Genomic DNA, 19,599 nt, shown 5'->3' with positions numbered 1-19,599 from the left:
TCGGCAATGATATGTTGTGGTTTCTTTGTTTCCTTCTTTTGACAAATGTACTTATTGTAAGTCGCTTTGGACAAAAGAGTAACTCCAAAAAGCTAAATGACCTAAATGTAAATTACTTCAGAAAAATTTTTAATAACTGATATTTATATAGCGCCTTTCAAGGAACCCAAGGTCCTGTTACATAATCTGACCAGGGTGGGTGCGATGTGACCAGGGTGTGTGAGTTGTGAACACAACTCCTGGGAGCTGAGAACATACCAGTTCTTGCATGGCCTGCATACTCACCGGACATGTGACCATTGAGCATGTTGGGATGCTCTGGATCGGCATGTACAATGGCGATTCCCACTTCCTGCCAACATCCAGCAACTTGGCAGTGCGAAGAAGAGGAGTGGATCATAATCAACAACCAGGGGCCCGTTCCAGAAAGCAGGTTCAACAAATTCTGAACCTAACCCTGAACTCTGAGTCAACCAACTCTAAGATGGGCAACTCTGAGTTTTCGGTTCCAGAACAGCAGTTTTGAATTAGTTCAATCAACTCTTGAGTATGTAAACTCTGAGTTACGCGCGTGCCTGCCAACTCTACAAAGCCATCATCAATGGAGCTCCGATACTACGATTCACCATGGCAACCGGGAGAGCGTTATTAGATATTACTGAGTGTTTATGTAGAAAACGAGCTCATCCTTAGAAAGTGGAGCAACGTAACTGCAGCAAAGTAGAGACAGTTGTCGTGGCGGACATTTACGGCCCGACTTAATGTGTATAACTGAATGAAACAGTCGATTGGTCTAAAGGTGATAAGTCTTTATTTTCAGCCACGCCGAGCAACACTGTGGTGTAACGGTTAGCAACACTGCCTACGGTGCAGGCGACAAGGCTTCGACTCCTGTAGATCTCAAAGTAGCGCAATGAACAAATAATTTTTATGTAGGTGTAATCCCCCAGGCACAAAAAGAAACTGGCTTCAGCTGAAAATTAAGCATAAAAATATTGCACATATACCTAGACTAAGGCATATGATTTTAATCATATTTCACATATTATACAGTAAATATAAGCAGCTATTTCAATAAAGAAATGTCCTTTTTCAGAAAACACCCGTTCGCAAAAAAATCTTAAGAGCTCTGCAAAGAATCTGCATTATGTCCGCGATATGAAATGTCGAAAATGTGAATATTTTTAAATGTGAATAAGGAGAATATTGTTTAGATATGTGATTGGTGGGGCTGCACGGTGGTGTAGTGGGTAGCACTCTTGCCTCACAGCAAGAGTGTCCCGGGTTCGATCCCCGGGTCGGCCCGGGTTCCTTCTGTGTGGAGTTTGCATGTTCTCCCTGTGTAAGCGTGGGTTCTCTCTGGGTTCTCCGGCTTCCTCCCACAGTCCAAAGACATGCAGGATGGGGATAGGTTGATTGATGACTCTAAATTGCCCGTAGATGTGAATGTGAGCGTGAATGGTTGTCTGTCTCTACATGTCAGCCCTGTGATAGACTGGTTACCTGTCTGTCTCTACATGTCAGCCCTGTGATAGACTGGTTACCTGTCTGTCTCTACATGTCGGCCCTGTGATAGACTGGTTACCTGTCTGTCTCTACATGTCGGCCCTGTGATAGACTGGTTACCTGTCTGTCTCTACATGTTTTATTTCCATATCGATTAGGTTGACGAGGAAAGGACGGCAGATTTTTTTCAGAGTTGGTTCAGATTCCGGAAAAAGGCGGAGACATGTAGGAGAAACTCAGGGTTTGTTGAAGAAAACCTGCCAGCGAGCAGGTTAGGTTCACAGAGTCAGTTACTATGTTAACTGACCTAAAGGTTGAGTTACCTCTCTTTCTGGAACGGAAAACTCAGAGTATCCCTCATCTCAGGGTTAACAAACTCAGAGTTTCAGGAAAACCTACTTTCTGGAACGGGCCCCTGATCACCTCCAGGCAAAGAAGATGTTGCACTCTGTGAAACAAATGTTGGTCACACCAGATGCTTTTCGGAAATCATACATCAGACCTTGAATTGTTCAAAATCTTTACTACATACTACAGTTGGATTTGTCAAACCACCTGTGGTCACATGTGATCACTGCTCGATTAGTAGAGCTCGGACTGACCATCCATGGCTCAGGGAATCAAGCAGACTAGAGATGAACAGGGTGCACTTCTGTTTAGAATTGACATTGGTTACAAATATAGTGAATGTCATATGTGCAAGGGGTGGTAAGTATATACATACATACATGACAGATGTTTAGTAGCCATTTTTGATAGGACAGTTTAGCTATAAGTGTGTCAATTTATATAATGTTTTTATTTTGATATGTGTATTTATATTTGACCGTGTTTAGATATGGTGAAATAAGACACCCTAAAGCACTACTTTCTTTGGTTGCACCCAAGGGTGAATACTATGAAAGCCTGACTTTTGTTCCAGTGTGGGTGCAGTACTTTGTTTTGAAAATAAAGTTATTGTGATGTTCCCTGACAGCAGTACAACGAGGCATGCAGACGACAAACATGAAATGGACAAAATAAACTGGAATTTATTGTTTTTATTTCACATTCAGCATGGATTAATCTACACAAAGCTTATTTCACAGCTCTAAGTTCACTTTGTCTGCCAGAAATGTACATCCATTCCCATCAACTACCTTGATACTGAAATGGAAACTAACCCTCATAAAGCTAGGAGGCAATGGTTTGTTGTAACATGGACATTAAGCAGACCGTTGACACAGATGTACAGGGAAGCGGCAACAATAGAAAAGTTCTGTTGCAAAGTGCTGATGTTCACTTCTGGGAAACTTCATCCAACTTGGGCTCTGAAAAACACAAAGTAGCGATATTAACTCAGTACATGTTTGATTTAGTACTTCACATTTTACATTTTCTGAAACCTGATCACAGCATCCAGACAAGACATCACACTCGGATCATAAGGGAAAACTCTTACGATCCCAGTGTGACATCATGGCAGTCTACCTATAGGTATGAATATGACTATGTACCCTGAATATCCACAATAAAAGTGTAGAAGTGGTGAGCTTTTCAATACAAAATGATCAGACAAATTAAGCCACAGACGAAGGTAGCCATTCTAAAAAGGCAGTTTGGACAACAATCACGTAAAAGGGAGCATAGCAACTGCTCCGTTTTAAAATGAAGCTAAAGTTTTAAGAAGCTGTGGCCATAGACACTTGGTAAACAATTTAAATTGTTGTAGATTACGGTTGATAAACATTAATTAATATATTTTCACAATGCTTTAGTATTAAAAAGATACCACTTAGTTCAGGCGTTAAGAGCAGGAAAAAACATGCTGTTCACACTGCAGGATGGTTGACCAGAAGCAGATTAACCAGCCTGCTCTCGTATGGCTGGTTAATCTGCGTATTGTGTACTATGTCTGCGGTGGATGTATCAAAAATTAATCTGAGCAGGGTCTGGTTTCCTGGTCCAAACAGAGCTTTGACCAGGAAACCATCTGTTACGGTCTCGTGTGAACAAGTACTTTTGTTGCATTTTGGTTTTGTTGCCATGACGATTTTTATATACCAAAGTACTGTAGTTTTGTTGCCTAAACCTAACTGTGTGGTTTTGGAGTGCACCACGTGTTTCTGATTTTGAGGTTTCAAACTGTAGGTAACGGGGCTGGAATAACTTGACTCACCTGAGAATTTCAACTCTGGAAAAGATGCGAGGTCTCCACCACCATAGAGTCTCTGAAGCTTTGCTACCTCCTCTGCCAAGGCCTTCTGGTACTCTGAACCGGCATCAACTAGCCCCCCAGTAGACCTACAGGAGGAGGCCAATGATCAGTTATCAGCAAAACTCTCCCAGACTGAAGGCGTTTCATGGGCATCACATTCTTTTTACATCATCAGCACCTTCACAATTTTCCAAACGGCAGAATCTGTGGATGCATGATGCAACATTTATGACCCATTTTGATGTGTTGCTTAGTCTGTCTGCTTGAATGACAAATCATTTTTATTGCAGCAAAATGTGTCGAGTGTGTGTGAGTGAAATGAACAAAGTTGTAAAAAAGTACAGACAAGTTGAACAAAAAGGAGTGAAACCTATCTTATCAGACAAAAATGGGCAAACTGCATAATTTGCAGTTAAAAAAAAGATAAAGCATAATATGTTATCACAATACTAAGCATACCCGGTATCACAAGATGTTTTAAATCTCATTAAGATCGTATCGTAACTTAAGTCATGTGATAATATATCATAATAAACAGATTTATTGAAATTACACTGAAGGCTTAAGGAGGACATATGTTCTCTCACCATGATGTATTCAGCTGAGAGTCGCCAGTTAACAAGGTCACTGGTTAAACCCTGCGGGGTCTATATGCGTCGACTACCACTGGACTGTTTGTAGAAGTCAATCAAGTCAAAGCTCTGAGTCCACGTCCTGGTGTTTGATGTTCTATACATGAGAACATCAAACACTCCACAGATAACGGAGTTGGTAGTAGAGATGTTCCAGAACAACTCAAGTTGGTAGGTTTGGGCAATATCACGGTATACCAGGGTATTTACAAATCTAGACGATTTTCAATAGTGCCACACACGCTTTCTATGATACCGTCTTGGATTGTGATGTGTTGTAGTGACCAACAGACGCCACCAGAGGTCAGTGTCTATAGTGTAACATGCAGCTGAGCTCAGAAAGGAGACAGAGGACGCGTTCACACTACACACGCATGTTGACGGACCGGTGCCGGACGAGGGAAGGCGTGTCTGGCGCATGGGGGAGATGCCTTTGCGGACACGGCAAGACCCACAATTCAATTCAGCATAACGTGACGGACGCCCATGCAAAGTCAATGAGGTGTAGTGTCAACAGGAGCTCGGTGTTTTAACCTTTTTTATAGCAGGGGTGTCAGTCTTGCTTTACATCTACTGTCCTAAACTGCCTTTCTGCAGCGCTGCTGCAGCTTTAATTATCTCCATGGCAACATGCTGTGTGCACGTGCAGGTGTCGTCCGCACATGAGGTTCATTAAACTAAATTAATAGAAAATATAGGTCGTGTGGATGTATTACATGATCTGGGAGAAAGAACTGCCACTTGCTATTTGCAAGATCGGGGACATAAGGAGCGCTACTTTGAGAGTGTAAATCACTGTGCAGTCCCACTCTACATGACATGTAGGAGGCCGAGAAGGACAGTGTATGCAACAGCATACAACAGTGAGCGGCTGTCCAGCTCTGCTTCTCCCATCTCGGATGAGAAGAGAAATAGACTGAGCTGCAACAAGGCAGAGATGCTTATTATGCTTTGTTTAGAAAAACATGCATCTTACTAAGTGGGAGGCAGTTGTTGTGTTTAAAAAGGCCTGTGTTCATGCTCCAGCCTGAAGTTTGTGCTTAACTGAAAAAACTGAAACTGGATGGAAGATAATAGTAAAACATTTTCCCTATTTTTGTTGTTGTTGTATTTATTATGTAGTTGTTTATTTTCTTATTACATTTACATTAACTCTTTTGGTTGCATTTATTTTGTTGAGCAAAGTACCAAAATATCCTCATTGAGCGTTTAGCTGTATAGCAGGCTAAAAGGGTCTTTGAAGCAGTCTTTCAATCTTTTTCATGTGAAACAGGGTGTATATTCAGGGTTATTTCATATTGACTGTGACTGTGTGTTAACACATAGAACACTTTCACAAAAGGCTGAATTAATTTAAGTTATTTTGTTCATAAAGAGGATTTCTTTGTGTCCTTGACACAAAAGGGCAAATAAATAAACATTCGGAAAATATCAGTAAACTGTTAAATTAATGTTAAATATCGGTGTTGGCCTAGAATTTCAGTGAAAAGCTGTGCATCCCTAGTAGAGAGTGCAAACATGCAGGACGCACATGCGACTAAAAATCAGTGAAGTGCAGCTAAATATGTTCCTTGGTCCACCGGTGCTCCATTCAGCTGGTCTGTTTGTGTTGTGTAGTGTCATGTTTTTTCCCCACAGCATACAGAGATGAATCACCACGGTCTGAGCCAATCAGAGGCCGGGTAGGGACGGGCCTTCATCTCTGATTGGCTCTGACCCCGGTCTCCTCTTCGTTGAATGTTTGTGAGGAAAAGTAATCAGGCGGAGTGACTTGAGCGTCAAAAATGAAGATGAATGTTGATCATTTTTTCATACAGAAAGTTGCTGTGCCCATAACACCCGTCTCCCCTCACACTGTAAGACACCGGTCCCGTCTCACTGTCTCCCCTCACACCGTAAGATACCGGTCCTGTCTCACTGTCTCCCCTCACACCGTAAGATAGCGGTCCTGTCTCACTGTCTCCCCTCAGACCGTAAGATAGCGGTCCTGTCTCACTGTCTCCCCTCACACCGTAAGATAGCGGTCCTGTCTCACTGTCTCCCCTCCCGTAAGATACCGGTCCTGTCTCACCGTCTCCCCTCACACCGTAAGATACCAGTCCTGTCTCACCGTCTCCCCTCACACCGTAAGATACCGGTCCTGTCTCACCGTCTCCCTTCACACCGTAAGATACCGGTCCTGTCTCACTGTCTCCCCTCAGACCGTAAGATACCAGTCCTGTCTCACTGTCTCCCCTCACACCGTAAGATACCGGTCCTGTCTCACTGTCTCCCCTCGCACCGTAAGATACCGGTCCTGTCTCACTGTCTCCCCTCCCGTAAGATACCGGTCCTGTCTCACCGTCTCCCCTCACACCGTAAGATACCGGTCCCGTCTCACCCTCTCCACTCACACTATAAGATACCAGTCCTGTCTCACTGTCCCCCCTCACACTGTAAGATACCAGTCCTGTCTCACTGTCTCCCCTCGCATCGTAAGATACCGGTCCTGTCTCACCATCTCCGTCTGAACCGGGCCGTCCGGTCGGGCGTAGTTTTAAGAACCGGTCGGTCCGGTCGGATGTAGTTTTAAGAACCGGTCGGTCCGGTCGGGCGTAGTTTTAAGAACCGGCGGTCCGGTCGGGCATAGTTTTAAGAACCGGTCGTTTGATCCGGTCTCCGGTTCTCTGCAGGCGGGGCCGGGAACACTGCCTTTACTGTCGGAGCGTCGTCGTTCAGAACCGTTAAAAAGCAGCAGAAACACAACCGGTACCGGGACAGGTGCGTGGTGGGCTGATATTGTATATATACACTGAACTTGCACATCCAGTTTTGTTATTTTTTGTACTCCCTGCACAAACTGCACTGCCTCAAAACAGTTATATTGTACATACTTGTTTATGTTATATGTTATAGTGTCTCATATATTTTTTTGTGTAAATTTCTATTCCAGTACTTTCTCTTTTTTATTACATGTTTATTGTATGCACCATACACAACCAAGACAAATTCCTTGCAAGGGAAAACTTACTTTGGCAATAAACCTGATTCTGAATCTGATTGACTAAATGTGTTAAGAAATTAACATGTATATGGGAACTACTGTATATACAATGTTAATTTTGTATCCGATTACTCGAATAGTCGATGGAATAATCTGTAGATTACTCAATTACAAAAAGATTTGATAGCTGCAACCCTAGGATGCACCCATACCAATACTGTAATACTCCTAAAACAACGGCAGTGACATCACTGCAGCAGCGTGATGTTCATCTCTCACCATGGAGCCTAACAACCAGCTGCAACAATAACCTGATGGAAAAACATGTTTAATCATCGTTTATCAGCAGCTGCAGTATGAAGCTCAGTGTTTCCCCTGGGATGGAGTTACAGCAGCGGAAGGGACATTTTGCCTTGCTAAGTTGCTGCCGTGAGGTTTCTATGTGTCTGCCAGCACCAGGAGGGCTCGAGGCTCAAGTACATACAGGACATTTGAGTTTCTAAAGAGAATACGGAGCTCTCCTCCCGTAGCACAAAATAACATAACTTTTGCTTTTTAAAGAGATAAGATGGAGCTCTCCCCTCCGCCGCTGCTAGGTGCATATAGGGGAAACACTGAAGCTAAATAAACAGACAGTCTAGTGAGTAATTTAGCTGGGAAGTTGTCAGCTGTGTGTGTGTGCCGTCTGTCAGGCCTACTACTACAGTAGTACTACAGCCATTAGGACGTTACGTTCCAAGCAATATTCTCTTTTAAGTGACGATGCTCTTAGCTCTTTTTATTTTTGGCTCGGCCATAGAGGGCTGTCCCTATAAGTGGTTCTTTGGCTGAGTAAGTAAGTAACTAACCAACCATTTGTAGGACCAATTTCACCAATTGAATAAGTTAAACATAATTCCTGCTCTGGAGTAGGTTAGCTCTGCAGCGTAAGTTACCACGGCGATGTACCCCGATAAGAGAGCCCAATTCCCAGCCTTTCGCACCCAAACAATGCAGCAAATTCTGTATGTTATAGTGTATCTTGCCCCTGGTCCATTCTGAATTCTTATCCGTTTCTAGAAAGCAGGCATCCCCAAATGGCGGACCACAGTCCGGGTCTGGAGGAATTGATGGTTCTGTCCGGACCCATGACCAATCTCTGATGGATTCACGAGAATAGATCATTTTCATAGAACATTATCTTTTTTTTCCTGACGGTCGCGGCTACAGTGGGCGCAGCTACTCCAGTTAATACGACAATGACTTCACTTAATTGAGCGATTCAAATCGTTCGTTTACCTTCAGCGCACCAGAGAGAGCAAGAGAAAAGAGAAAGACAGCGATGGCAGCATGGCTTGCTCCAAGAGAAGGAAGTTTGATATGGAAAACCGTTGTTTTCAAGATGAATGGATGGAGAAATATATGTTCATTCGTCCGACAGGCAGTTCCAAACCCGTGTGCCTCATACGCTCGAAAACATGGCATTAATCAAAAGCGGCAATGTGAAGCGCCACTACGAAACAAAGCACAGATATTTTGAGCAAAGTTATCCACTGAAGTCCGAGCTGAGGGCACGCAAAACGACCGAAATGCAAGGCCAGTATGACAGATCTACCCAACTCATCACGCATTCATTTACAGCCCAGCAACGTGCAAACGAATGTTCACTAAAGGTATTGTGGATTTTGGGGCAACATAAAAAATCATTTAGTGATGGGACAACTGTGAAGGAGTGCTTGAACGCCGTTGCTGAGACATTATTTGAGGGAAAACAAAGAGACGAGTTGTGTTCTGTTTTTCAAGGCCATAAGTTAATTTGCTTGGGACTACTTTTATTTGTGGTAAAATAGCTAGTTGATTACTATACAAGTGTTGAAAATTGACAAATATTGTTGAAACCATATGAAAATGTGGGGTAGGCTATAAGACATAAGTTGGAATGTGAGGTTCGGACCTTCACTTGGAGGAAATTTTAGTAACTGGACCTCAGTGACTTTTAATTGAATACCCCTGCTATAAAGCATAGGAAGTTAGCTCTCTGGTATAACTCCCAAACTTGTAAATTAAAACAAAAATTGCGTAATCTTGAAACCATCTGGCGCTGCACCAAACTGGAAGAATCCCACCTAGTCTGGCAGGACTGTCTTAAAACGTATAAGAAGGCTCTCCGTAATGCCAGAGCAGCCTACTACTCATCTTTAATAGAGGGAAATAAAAACAACCCTAGATTTCTTTTCAGTACTGTAGCCAGGCTGACAAAGAGTCACAGCTCTACTGAGCCATGCATTCCTAGAGATCTTAGTAGTAACGACTTTATGAACTTTTTTAATGATAAAATTCTAGCTATCAGAGACAAAATGACTCACGTATTGCCTTCAATTGGAACCACGTTACCCTCAAACTCAGGAATCTTAGAAATAGAAACAGCATTAAGACCTGATATATATTTAGACTGCTTTTCTTCAAATCAACCTTAACCAACTAACGCCAATGATCTCTTCTTCTAAACCTTCAACCTGTCTCCTAGACCCGATACCAACTAGGCTATTAAAATAAGTCTTACCCTTAGTTAGCGTGTCCTTACTAGATATGCTCGATGTGTCTTTATTAACAGGCTATGTGTCACAGTCTTTTAAAGTAGCTGTAATTAAACCTCTTCTTAAGAAGCCTACTCTAGATCCAGGGGTTTTATCAAACTACAGACCAATATCAAATCTTCCTTTCCTCTCTAAGATCCTTGAGAAAGTAGACAACAACAGTATATTTAGAACATCATATGTTGACGTCAAATACTTTGCACTTAAATGTCAAGATTTGGACATGAATCAATCAAAATCACTACTAAATACAGAGATACATTGGTTTGTTGAAAATGGTGTATTGGGTGTTTACTCTTTAAACCTCTGCAACATCCAGATTAGATGTTCTAAACCAAGCTACAACAAGAACAGTAACAACCTGTGAATTTGACAAAACGAACAAAAAACAGATGAAATTACAATCCAATTGGTTATGTTAGTGAGACTCACTGGCTTTTTGTGGAGTACTCGCGTATGGAGTCCAAGAAGAGCTTCTGAATTGGGTCCATTTGAACTGTGTGAAAAAAAATATATACGTTATTAATATGTGATTAATATTTCTTCAGAGAAAAACACTAAGAAACCAAGCTCAAGCATTTGGCTAGAATAAATAATAAATAACACCCAATCCAATTTGACCATAACCCTTATGCACATAACAGCCCCTGGGAGTAGTAGACAGAGTAGACCGCTGCAGGGTCAGACAGGGAAGAACGTGTGAAAGGTCAGGTGAGTAGACGGGTTAAAAGGTTCCTGTGATAGGTCATGCTAGGTAACACTTACAGGACTGCTGTAAGGTAGAGGTTGCTGAACAAAACATTTCAAACAGTGATGTCCTACATCTTCAAATTTTCAACTCCACACACAGCAACCAGGGTGCTTTCACCATGAAACAAAGTTTACATTTCTACATCTATTAACAAAATACACCCAGCAATAGGATCACATGTCTGGAATGATTACATATTTCTTTTACCATTAGACTTCTGAATGTGTAAGTGTGAGGGACCGAGGAGGAAAGAAGTTTAAGGTAAAATAAATAAAGTGAGAGTTGATGGCTGGAACCTTCTTCAGTGGAAACAGTACCTTTGTACCTTGTTTTTAACAATCACTAAAACAAAAATTAAACTGAACAGTTCCATAAAATCAAAATACAGAAGTGGGCGATGGACAGTGCTGAGACTTCATATTGGAACATCTGCAGGATGAAAACTGGGTTCTTAAAACCAAAGAACACATCTGTAACTTTGAATTGAATGGGGGAAAAAAAAGAAAAAAAGCAATGAGCAAAAAGGTGGGATGAACAGATCACAGTGAATTAAGTCTGAAAGTGTGGGGAGAAAAAAAAAAAAAAAGACAGGCATGCAGGTGTTAGTAAGTGAAAAACAATTAAAAATAAACTATGCCAAAAAGCTCAAGGCAAAATGCTGTACAGTTAATACATGCATCATACAAGCTAGCTCAATCAGCATAAATACATTAGACAATGAGTTGATCTACAGGGTGACTCAGCCGTGTGGGGGTTGGGGATGGGGGGTATTATGGCATTAGGAAGGGAAGATGTTGGAGGGTTATGGGCTGCAATGGATCACTGCGTAACATTGGTGGACTATCAGGAACAAGGCTAGACCAAAACCAAAGTGTGTTTGTGATGTCAGGTATCTTTACAGTTTATTCTTATCTCATCACAAACCACTGTGTAGAGCTCTCAACGGGTTGGGTCGGCCTGACAAACCCGACAGGATCCGTGGGTTCGGGTCTAAAATATAAGCAAGTGACTCGGGTTGGACCTCAGGCTTAATTTTTTCCACCGAGTGAAAAAAACAAAACAAAGTATTAATCATCGCTGCTGCTGCGTGTAACGTGCATCATGGAGAGGGGCGGGGGCAGACCTGACGCCGCTGCGTGCACGCCTTTAGGAGAAGTAGATGGAGTTGGTGAAAAGTAAACTTGCCGCAGGTTAATTCCCCGTCGCCGTTTTCTGGTCATGATAATACATGTATGAGAAGAAAAAAAAAGGGGGGGGGGGGGGGGGGCGGCATCGGGCCGCGTTCAGGCAGATAATCCATGTTGATGTGTCGTGTTACATCGGGTGCGGGCTTTAAAAGCCACGGCCCGGGTCGGGTTGTAATTTTCAGGCCCGTTGAGAACTCTACTACTGTGTACTCATAGAAATGGTGATGAAAATGACTGTTGGTAGACTACAGGGTCCACAGAGGAAAAGAGAAGGATTGTGGGGGAGGGGAAGTTGTAGTGTGTACCCTCAAACGGTTCAACTGGGGCATCCGCCTGCAGCTCCTCTCCTGCAGCTTCAGCCATGACTGGAGCCAGATCCACGGCTTCAGCCTCTACAGGGGCAGCCACTTCAGCAGTAGCTTCCACTATTGATGCTACAGCTTCAACCACTGGTACAGCTTCAGAGACTGCCTCAACCACTGGTGCAGCTTCGGCCTCAACCACGGGTGCAGCTTCGGCCTCAACCACGGGTGCAGCTTCGGCGACGGCCTCAACAACGGGTGCAGCTTCGGCCTCAACCACGGGTGCAGCTTCGGCGACGGCCTCAACAACGGGTGCAGCTTCGGCGACGGCCTCAACAACGGGTGCAGCTTCGGCGACGGCCTCAACAACGGGTGCAGCTTCGGCGACGGCCTCAACCACGGGTGCAGCTTCGGCGACGGCCTCAACCACGGGTGCAGCTTCGGCGACGGCCTCAACCACGGGTGCAGCTTCGGCCTCAACCACTGGTGCAGCTTCGGCGACGGCCTCAACAACGGGTGCAGCTTCGGCGACGGCCTCAACAACGGGTGCAGCTTCGGCGACGGCCTCAACAACGGGTGCAGCTTCGGCCTCAACAACGGGTGCAGCTTCGGCCTCAACAACGGGTGCTGCTTCGGCGACGGCCTCAACAACGGGTGCTGCTTCGGCGACGGCCTCAACAACGGGTGCAGCTTCGGCCTCAACCACTGGTGCAGCTTCGGCGACGGCCTCAACAACGGGTGCGGCTTCGGCGACGGCTTCAACAACGGGTGCTGCTTCGGCGACGGCTTCAACAACGGGTGCTGCTTCGGCGACGGCTTCAACAACGGGTGCTGCTTCGGCGACGGCTTCAACAACGGGTGCTGCTTCGGCGACGGCCTCAACAACGGGTGCAGCTTCGGCAGTGGCTTCTACCACAGGGGTGGTTTCCACAGCAGAGGGGGCTGCAGCAGAGGGCGTGGGTTCTGCTGCTGGTTTAGCTGCAGCTTCTGCCGCTGCAGCAGCTGCTGCTGCTGGAGAAACTGTCTTGGGAAACTCATAGGACTTGTGCTGGATAAGTTTCTCTACATCGAAGTATGTTTTAGCCTGGTCTTTGTCTAGGACAAAGGAGGAGGGTAAACAGACAAGATGCATTATTCTTTTTAAACATTTGTTATACATATGTACATGGCTGAATGACAAAATGTCCAATAGAAACCCACATTTAACAAAATGGCAACATTTTATACAGGGAATTGAAAGCAATACTGGAAGGTGGTACCATAGCACTGTTCTGCTCCACTCGATAACTTATACTTACTTAATTACTTATAATTTAATATAGCTGGTAACAAAAGGTGCCGACACATCAGTGGGCTGAACGGAGATGGGGGTGGCAAGCTGGCATTTCAATAAAATCGTAAACTCAACTGGGTTACAGATGTTGGTTATGTTATATCCATCCATTAACCAATTGAGCTTTTTTTCCCCTGCCTCAAAAGGGAGGTCCCACTGCGACCCCTGTGGTGCAGAGCCCCACAGCTCCCAGTGACACAGACGCAAATGCTCCATGGTGCTGGGCGCATTACGCTCAGCTGCCGCACACCTAGGTATCACTCTGAGGGAATTAAAGAGCAGGCTTGAACGCAGACAGCCGCAGCAAATCGGTGGCTGCACCCATAACTTGATCAACAGGAGTCAATGCACTTCAATAAAAATCCAACTGAAAATAAGACACCAAACATGAAACCTGGGTGGATGCAACTCTTCAAAATGCTTTACTTTAACCGAAGGACCTAAACACTGATAGGAATTATTAAGTGAAGGAAAGCAAAAGAAAAATAAGAAGCATTGCTCAGTAATAAAACGTAATAGTGGTTGAAAAATGTAAATGCATCTGTAAATTCCTGAATCACAATTAAAAATAAGGGGGTAAATGCAACCTCTACATCCTCTTGCGGATGGTTCAGACCAAATGCTAAGTGGTGCTATTGCATACAAAGTCAAGTCAAAGGTCAATATGCAAAATTCACATCAGCTTGAGTTTAGGTCCTCAAGCTGAAAATTAGGGATGCACCGATCGATCGGCCGCCGATCGTTATCGGCCGATATGGACCCTAAACAGGTTGATCGGTCAAAGTGCCCATCAGAAAAGCCGATGGCATGGATGGATAGATATATTTTACCCGAGACTGTTTTTCCACGCCTGACACAAGGTGGGAATTTCACAATGGCCACGATGCCTGTCAAAGTTCCAGTGTAAACAACGCTAGTGACGCGTGGTGAGCTTTTATGGACTTACAGCCACCCTGCTGCACACAGTAGGCTCGTCCCGTGTCTGTGGATCAGATCAATTCCTCTGCTGTGATTGTTCCAAAATAGAACCTGCGCAACTTGCAGAAGTATCAACATCACATGCAAGAAGAACAAGCAAGAATCAACCGTTCGTCAGCTTAATTACATTACTCGAGCGGAGCCGAGCGAGCGGGCAGTGAAAGCACACATTGGCATTTTTAATCCTAAAAGTATCGGTCCGATTCCCGTCCGGTTCGGCTCCGGCGTCTGCACACGTTTGTAGTCAACACGAGCGGAGCTGAGCGAGCAAGTGGCCACGAGCGGGCAGCGGATTTTGCAGAGAGCAGCATTTTTATTATAAAAGTAGCGACCCGGTTCCACTCCGGTCCCGCTCACACCAAGAGTCTGAAGCCCAAGCCCGACCCAGAATACCGCTGTGTCCTACACAGTCATCAACAGTATGTTCAGTTATAAAACGTCACGATTATTATTATTATTATTATTCTCCCATCTCCTGTGATCGGATCGGCCCCAAAAATGCTGATCGGTGCATCCCTACTAAAAATGTGCATGATGAAAGAAGAGGAGGATTATTGGTGACAGTCGGTAGCTAAAGATGCCTCCTGGTATGCCACCTGACTCCAGATCAGCCAATAGCAAAATGCATGTCTGTGGAATTGTGGAATTCAAATACTTGCACTCAAATGTCAAGATTTAGACCTCAAATAATAAAAGTCCACTAATAAAAGTGTTTTTTAGAGTTAAATTACTCTTTTTTGACCATCTAGGGGTTATTTATTTATTCATCAAATAGAGGCTGACCTGAAAGTTAATTTTCATAAAATCAGTAAGCACATCACATCTTCATCCCCCCTAATAATCTGAGAATACGCCAAGCAAAAACACAGCCACAAAACTCTGCCATGCAGAATCCTGCAAATGCAAAGGCAGAAGCAGCTGGTTCTAGTAGCAACAAGTCATATAGGCGTTTTATTTAGACTGCAGTCATGACCAAGCAGCTGCTGCATGTTATGTGTTTTACCATGACAGCTCACTCCTGACCTTTCCTGGGGCATTGCTTCCAGCAGTGCCACAAACCATACAATGTACAAAAGCTACTACTCAGCTTCATACTGGACAATGTTATCAGTTACTTCGTTTCTGCACAATGTTCAGAAATATTAGGTAATCTTGTTGAGTATATCTGGGTCCAATCTAGAAACCGTTGTGTGATAAGGTCAGATGACGGTAGAAAAACAATATATCCAACATTACCCATGTTGGATATATTGTATCAAGGCTTGCTAATGCACACAATATACAAATGAAGAGAAAGGTAAGCTTTTTGAAGCACTGCCAGCTTCATTCTAAAGGCTGACAACTTACCAGGGTTGTTCTTTTTCGACGACTTCTTGGAACCGCCGGATTTTGTGCTGAGGGCTGCAGCTGCTGGTGCTCTACTCAGAGTATTCCAGCTCTCAGCCTGCAAGAACTGAAAACACACACGCAGACAATTAAAAGGTTCATTTATTGTCATTGTACAAAAAGGTTGTGCAACAAAATTAAGTTTTAGTCCCATTTTGCTGGACCCCCAAAAAACAAAAACATTACGCACGAACGTACGAGTTCTGGCAGGACACCGCTTGAAGCAGCTGTGCATTTCCACAAACCATTGTACACCGCTTCTACCCCCATCAGTTAGACGGGTAGGACATGACACACTCCACTGTCTACTATATAGAGCTAGAGAACACACTAAACATAGGTCATGTTGCTGTATATCATGTTTAGACCACACCATGTAAATCAGATGACCTTTGTCACATAAAGCTGACTTTAAAAAACAAATCTGGATCAAAGAGAGACATGATGAGCGCTCAATCTGATCCTGTAATATAGTGTTTTGGCGATTTAAAAAGGTAAAATACATTAATATTCTAAATCATAGAGAGGGAGAACTCATCAGGATTAAAGCAAAGACAGCCGCGCTGCTCAGAGAATCTGACTGGACTTTCACTAAACTACGTCATGTGACGGCTGACGATTGCCAGCTGATGATTAACGGGGGTGTGCAGTAGAGAAACTACAAACGCATTATCCACTTCTCCCCAGTTCTATAAACAGTTCTGTAAATGTCCCACCGTGGGACAAATAAAGGATTCTCTTATCTTCAATATGGACAGCCAGCTCACTAATATTTGTCTTTTAAGATTGTAACCGACATTAAAAAATGAATCCAGGCTTCAAGTCACAAGAGTTTATATAATAAAATATGTTAATTGTTTGAAATATTGAGAAAGGGTTGGATCCATTGCAGAAGGTAGTCATTTTCAATTTGATTGCTGTATATTTACAGGGACTGTTGCCGCTCTCTACAGATGCAGAAACGTAACCTTGTCTTGCTGTTTCTGTCAGAGATTGTAGTTCATCCCGAAGCTTGCCACATTATTTCTATGCTCCATTTTCAGACTGATCTCATGAATCGGCGTATGTATGACACGCCAACTCGTATGCCATTATGGCGTGTTATCACGACGCACAATCGCCTTTTCGCGTGTTTATCAACGCCGAACCCAAACCCTAACCTTAAAGGGCGTTTACATACACACGGATGCGATGGGTCGTTTCGCTCAGAACGTACACATACACCCGGATAGCTCGAATTGCGTACAGATAACACGCCACAGGCAGTGGCATGTATATTTACGAAAAGTCATGATGCCACGTTGCCATTTTAATGAAAGGGACTTCATTCAGCTGTGAGTGTGACTACAAAAACAGAACACCCTCCGTGATGGCGTGGGGAGGGTAAGTTTGGAAAAGGCCCTCCATCTTCTGTATGGTGACATATTTCCCAGTGAAACATGGTCGGGAGCGGGACATAACATTTGGAGGAATTTGATTTCATGTTTGAAGATCACGACCATCTCTGCTCTGTGCCACTAAAAGTTTGAAAGTTTTGAATGTATTGATGGATGGATGTCATTGGTTGGTACTGATGCAAGTATGCACAATATGACATCTAAAAAAAAAATTGTAAATCTTGTAAAAAAATTCTGTAAATCTCACAGAGTTATTGAGCACATTGTGAGAGACAGGACAAGTTTGTCTACAAAACTGGAAAATATCACGTGTGTAGAGTGTAAATTGTGGCCGGGAGGAGTTTGGAAAGAGAAAAAATCTCAATTGTTTTGGGGTGCTCTCACACTCTGAGCGATGATGTCACGCACTCTAACACGGAGAGTTCCGTGCAATACACACCCATTGAAAACTCAAAAAAAGTCTGAAAACAGCATCACACTGATAATTTAAAAACTGTAATAGATATAAAAATGAAAAGTAATACCTGAATAGCTGAAGGTTTTGTGAATATTTAAAAATTTGAATGACGTCTGTAGGTGGAAGTATGCAGAATGCCATGCTTTTCAAAGAGGAGCATGTTAAAGAGGATTTTAAGATGATCTTCATAGACTTTCATTGTAAAAAAAAAATATGAAAAAGCTGAATAATATGAAAAGTATGAAAGGCTGAAAAATGTTAAAGATATCCCAGAAAGAGCTGAAAAACCTGAACATTTTGTTAGCTGAATGGTTTTTGTAGCTGAAAGTATGCAGCAGCTAGGTGACCAAAAAACGTACGGAATAATAATAATAATAATAATAAAAAAAAATATGTAAATAAAATGGCCGAACAGGATAACATAGGTTGGAAATGCTTGAAAGCATTTTCTTTTCAGCTAGACTTTAATAGATGCAACAGCAGGCTTTATGATATTTACACTGAGTGAACATATCATGCATTCCAGCAAATGACATGTCTTGTGCATCCTTCGTCAACATGTATTTCTGTGTTTTTAAAAGTTGGGCTCTCTGCTAGTATTTAAAAGTAACATTGTGTTGTTTGGATCAACGTCTGACTGCACAGCATGAGTTTGTATCGACTGTCCCAGCAGTATCTCAGCGGGTTGCAAGCGATTAAAAAACCCAGCTTAAATCCAGTCTTGACCTAAATGAGCGATATAAACATGTCCAGTACCGTTTTATGTAAGGACAACTTCCAGTGTTACCACTGGGACCCTTCCCACCAGTAACACTTCCAGTGTTACCACTGACCATACTGGTGACTGTTCGGAAAGTCACACAACCAATTCAGGCCTGTGTGTCTGCTTCAAGCCTGCCACCATTGAAGCATGCAATGATGAGCCAACGAATAGCCTGCAATAACTGGTTCCAGTTTGTGCTTCGAGTTTCATAAGTCATCAGTTTAACTATTCACGATTCAATTTTTTCACTAAAAAGGCAATGCTAGAACTTAGCGTTAAACTGAAGGAATCGCTAGATTCGAGACTGAATGTTCTGGTTAACCAACTACGAAGACAAAGCCCTCAAACGACTGTTAACCAGCTCCAAACCTTCAGAATGTACTCACCGAATACGGAAGTTCAATAATACATGTATATTATGTTGACGATAGCCATGTATTACCTTTACACAGCCCAGTCGACTTAACCTCAGCAAGGAAGCCGCCATCTTTCTGTTCAACCTGCCTCTGCGGGACAGCAATACATACGATGAGAACAGCGACCTAGAAATATACGACACGTCTAACATTAGTGTATTATATTAGCATCGTTCAAGAAAACACACCACAATATATACATAAAAAACTATTAATATCTATATTACCTCTCCAACGTTGTCTCGGCGGGTAGTGTAAGTGGGGTGACTTATTCGTAAGGAAATGCGGATATTGGTTGTTACCTTTCGATGAATGAGGCTCGTTTCGGGTGGGCCGTGTTCCAGCAGCAGCTCACACAGTGGCGTGAACATGAACAAGCTCTCTTTTTATGTAACGCACATGTGGCGGTTACGCCCCCTCCCCGACCGTTCCCGACAAAAGCTCGCATGCGTTGTCCGTTATCAGTTACAGCATGTGGTATTCTTGTAAGTGGTTAATGTTGTTGTTGTCGTATATACCGCGAGCGTGTTCATTGTAATTTAAATATATGTGCTACTCACTCACTCGTATGGCCACATGTCCCTACTAAATGTTAGCGCCATGAATATTGCTAAAGTTACACAACGTAACCTATTCAAGCACTTTATTTTGTATGTAACACGAAGAGCTAACTGTGTTTACTTTACACAGAAAAGCATCTCTCCTCCACCAACAGCCAAACCTGCGGCTCTCTCT

The 19,599-nt window shown here is 43.3% G+C and overlaps 1 protein-coding gene across 5 annotated transcripts; it reads right to left on the bottom strand.

Annotated features, from left to right (window-relative positions):
• Positions 1-2,531: 2,531 nt before the first annotated feature.
• LOC311022065 (uncharacterized protein) lies at positions 2,532-19,534 on the bottom strand. Of its 5 annotated transcripts, none has more exons than XM_084023083.1 (8): positions 19,167-19,530; positions 18,891-18,990; positions 15,793-15,898; positions 12,814-13,229; positions 12,138-12,777; positions 10,327-10,390; positions 3,665-3,789; positions 2,532-2,816 (listed from the first exon to the last, which is right to left on the bottom strand). In XM_084023083.1, exons 1-8 carry the CDS (start codon positions 19,310-19,312, stop codon positions 2,785-2,787), a joined length of 1,629 nt encoding a protein of 542 aa, XP_083879209.1. In that variant the 5' UTR covers positions 19,313-19,530; the 3' UTR covers positions 2,532-2,784. The 5 variants fall into 5 exon arrangements, with proteins under 5 accessions (XP_083879209.1, XP_083879211.1, XP_083879210.1 ...); XM_084023085.1 differs by having other exon boundaries at positions 12,138-12,639; positions 19,167-19,523; XM_084023084.1 differs by having other exon boundaries at positions 12,138-13,229; positions 18,891-18,954; positions 19,167-19,534.
• Between the last annotated feature and the right edge of the window lie 65 nt (positions 19,535-19,599).

Source organism: Eutrigla gurnardus (assembly GCF_963514095.1).
Source record: "Eutrigla gurnardus genome assembly, chromosome: 12".
Taxonomy (NCBI): Eukaryota; Metazoa; Chordata; class Actinopteri; order Perciformes; family Triglidae; genus Eutrigla; species Eutrigla gurnardus.
Note: the sequence above shows the minus strand (reverse complement) of the source record. Positions and strands in the feature narration are given on the sequence as shown.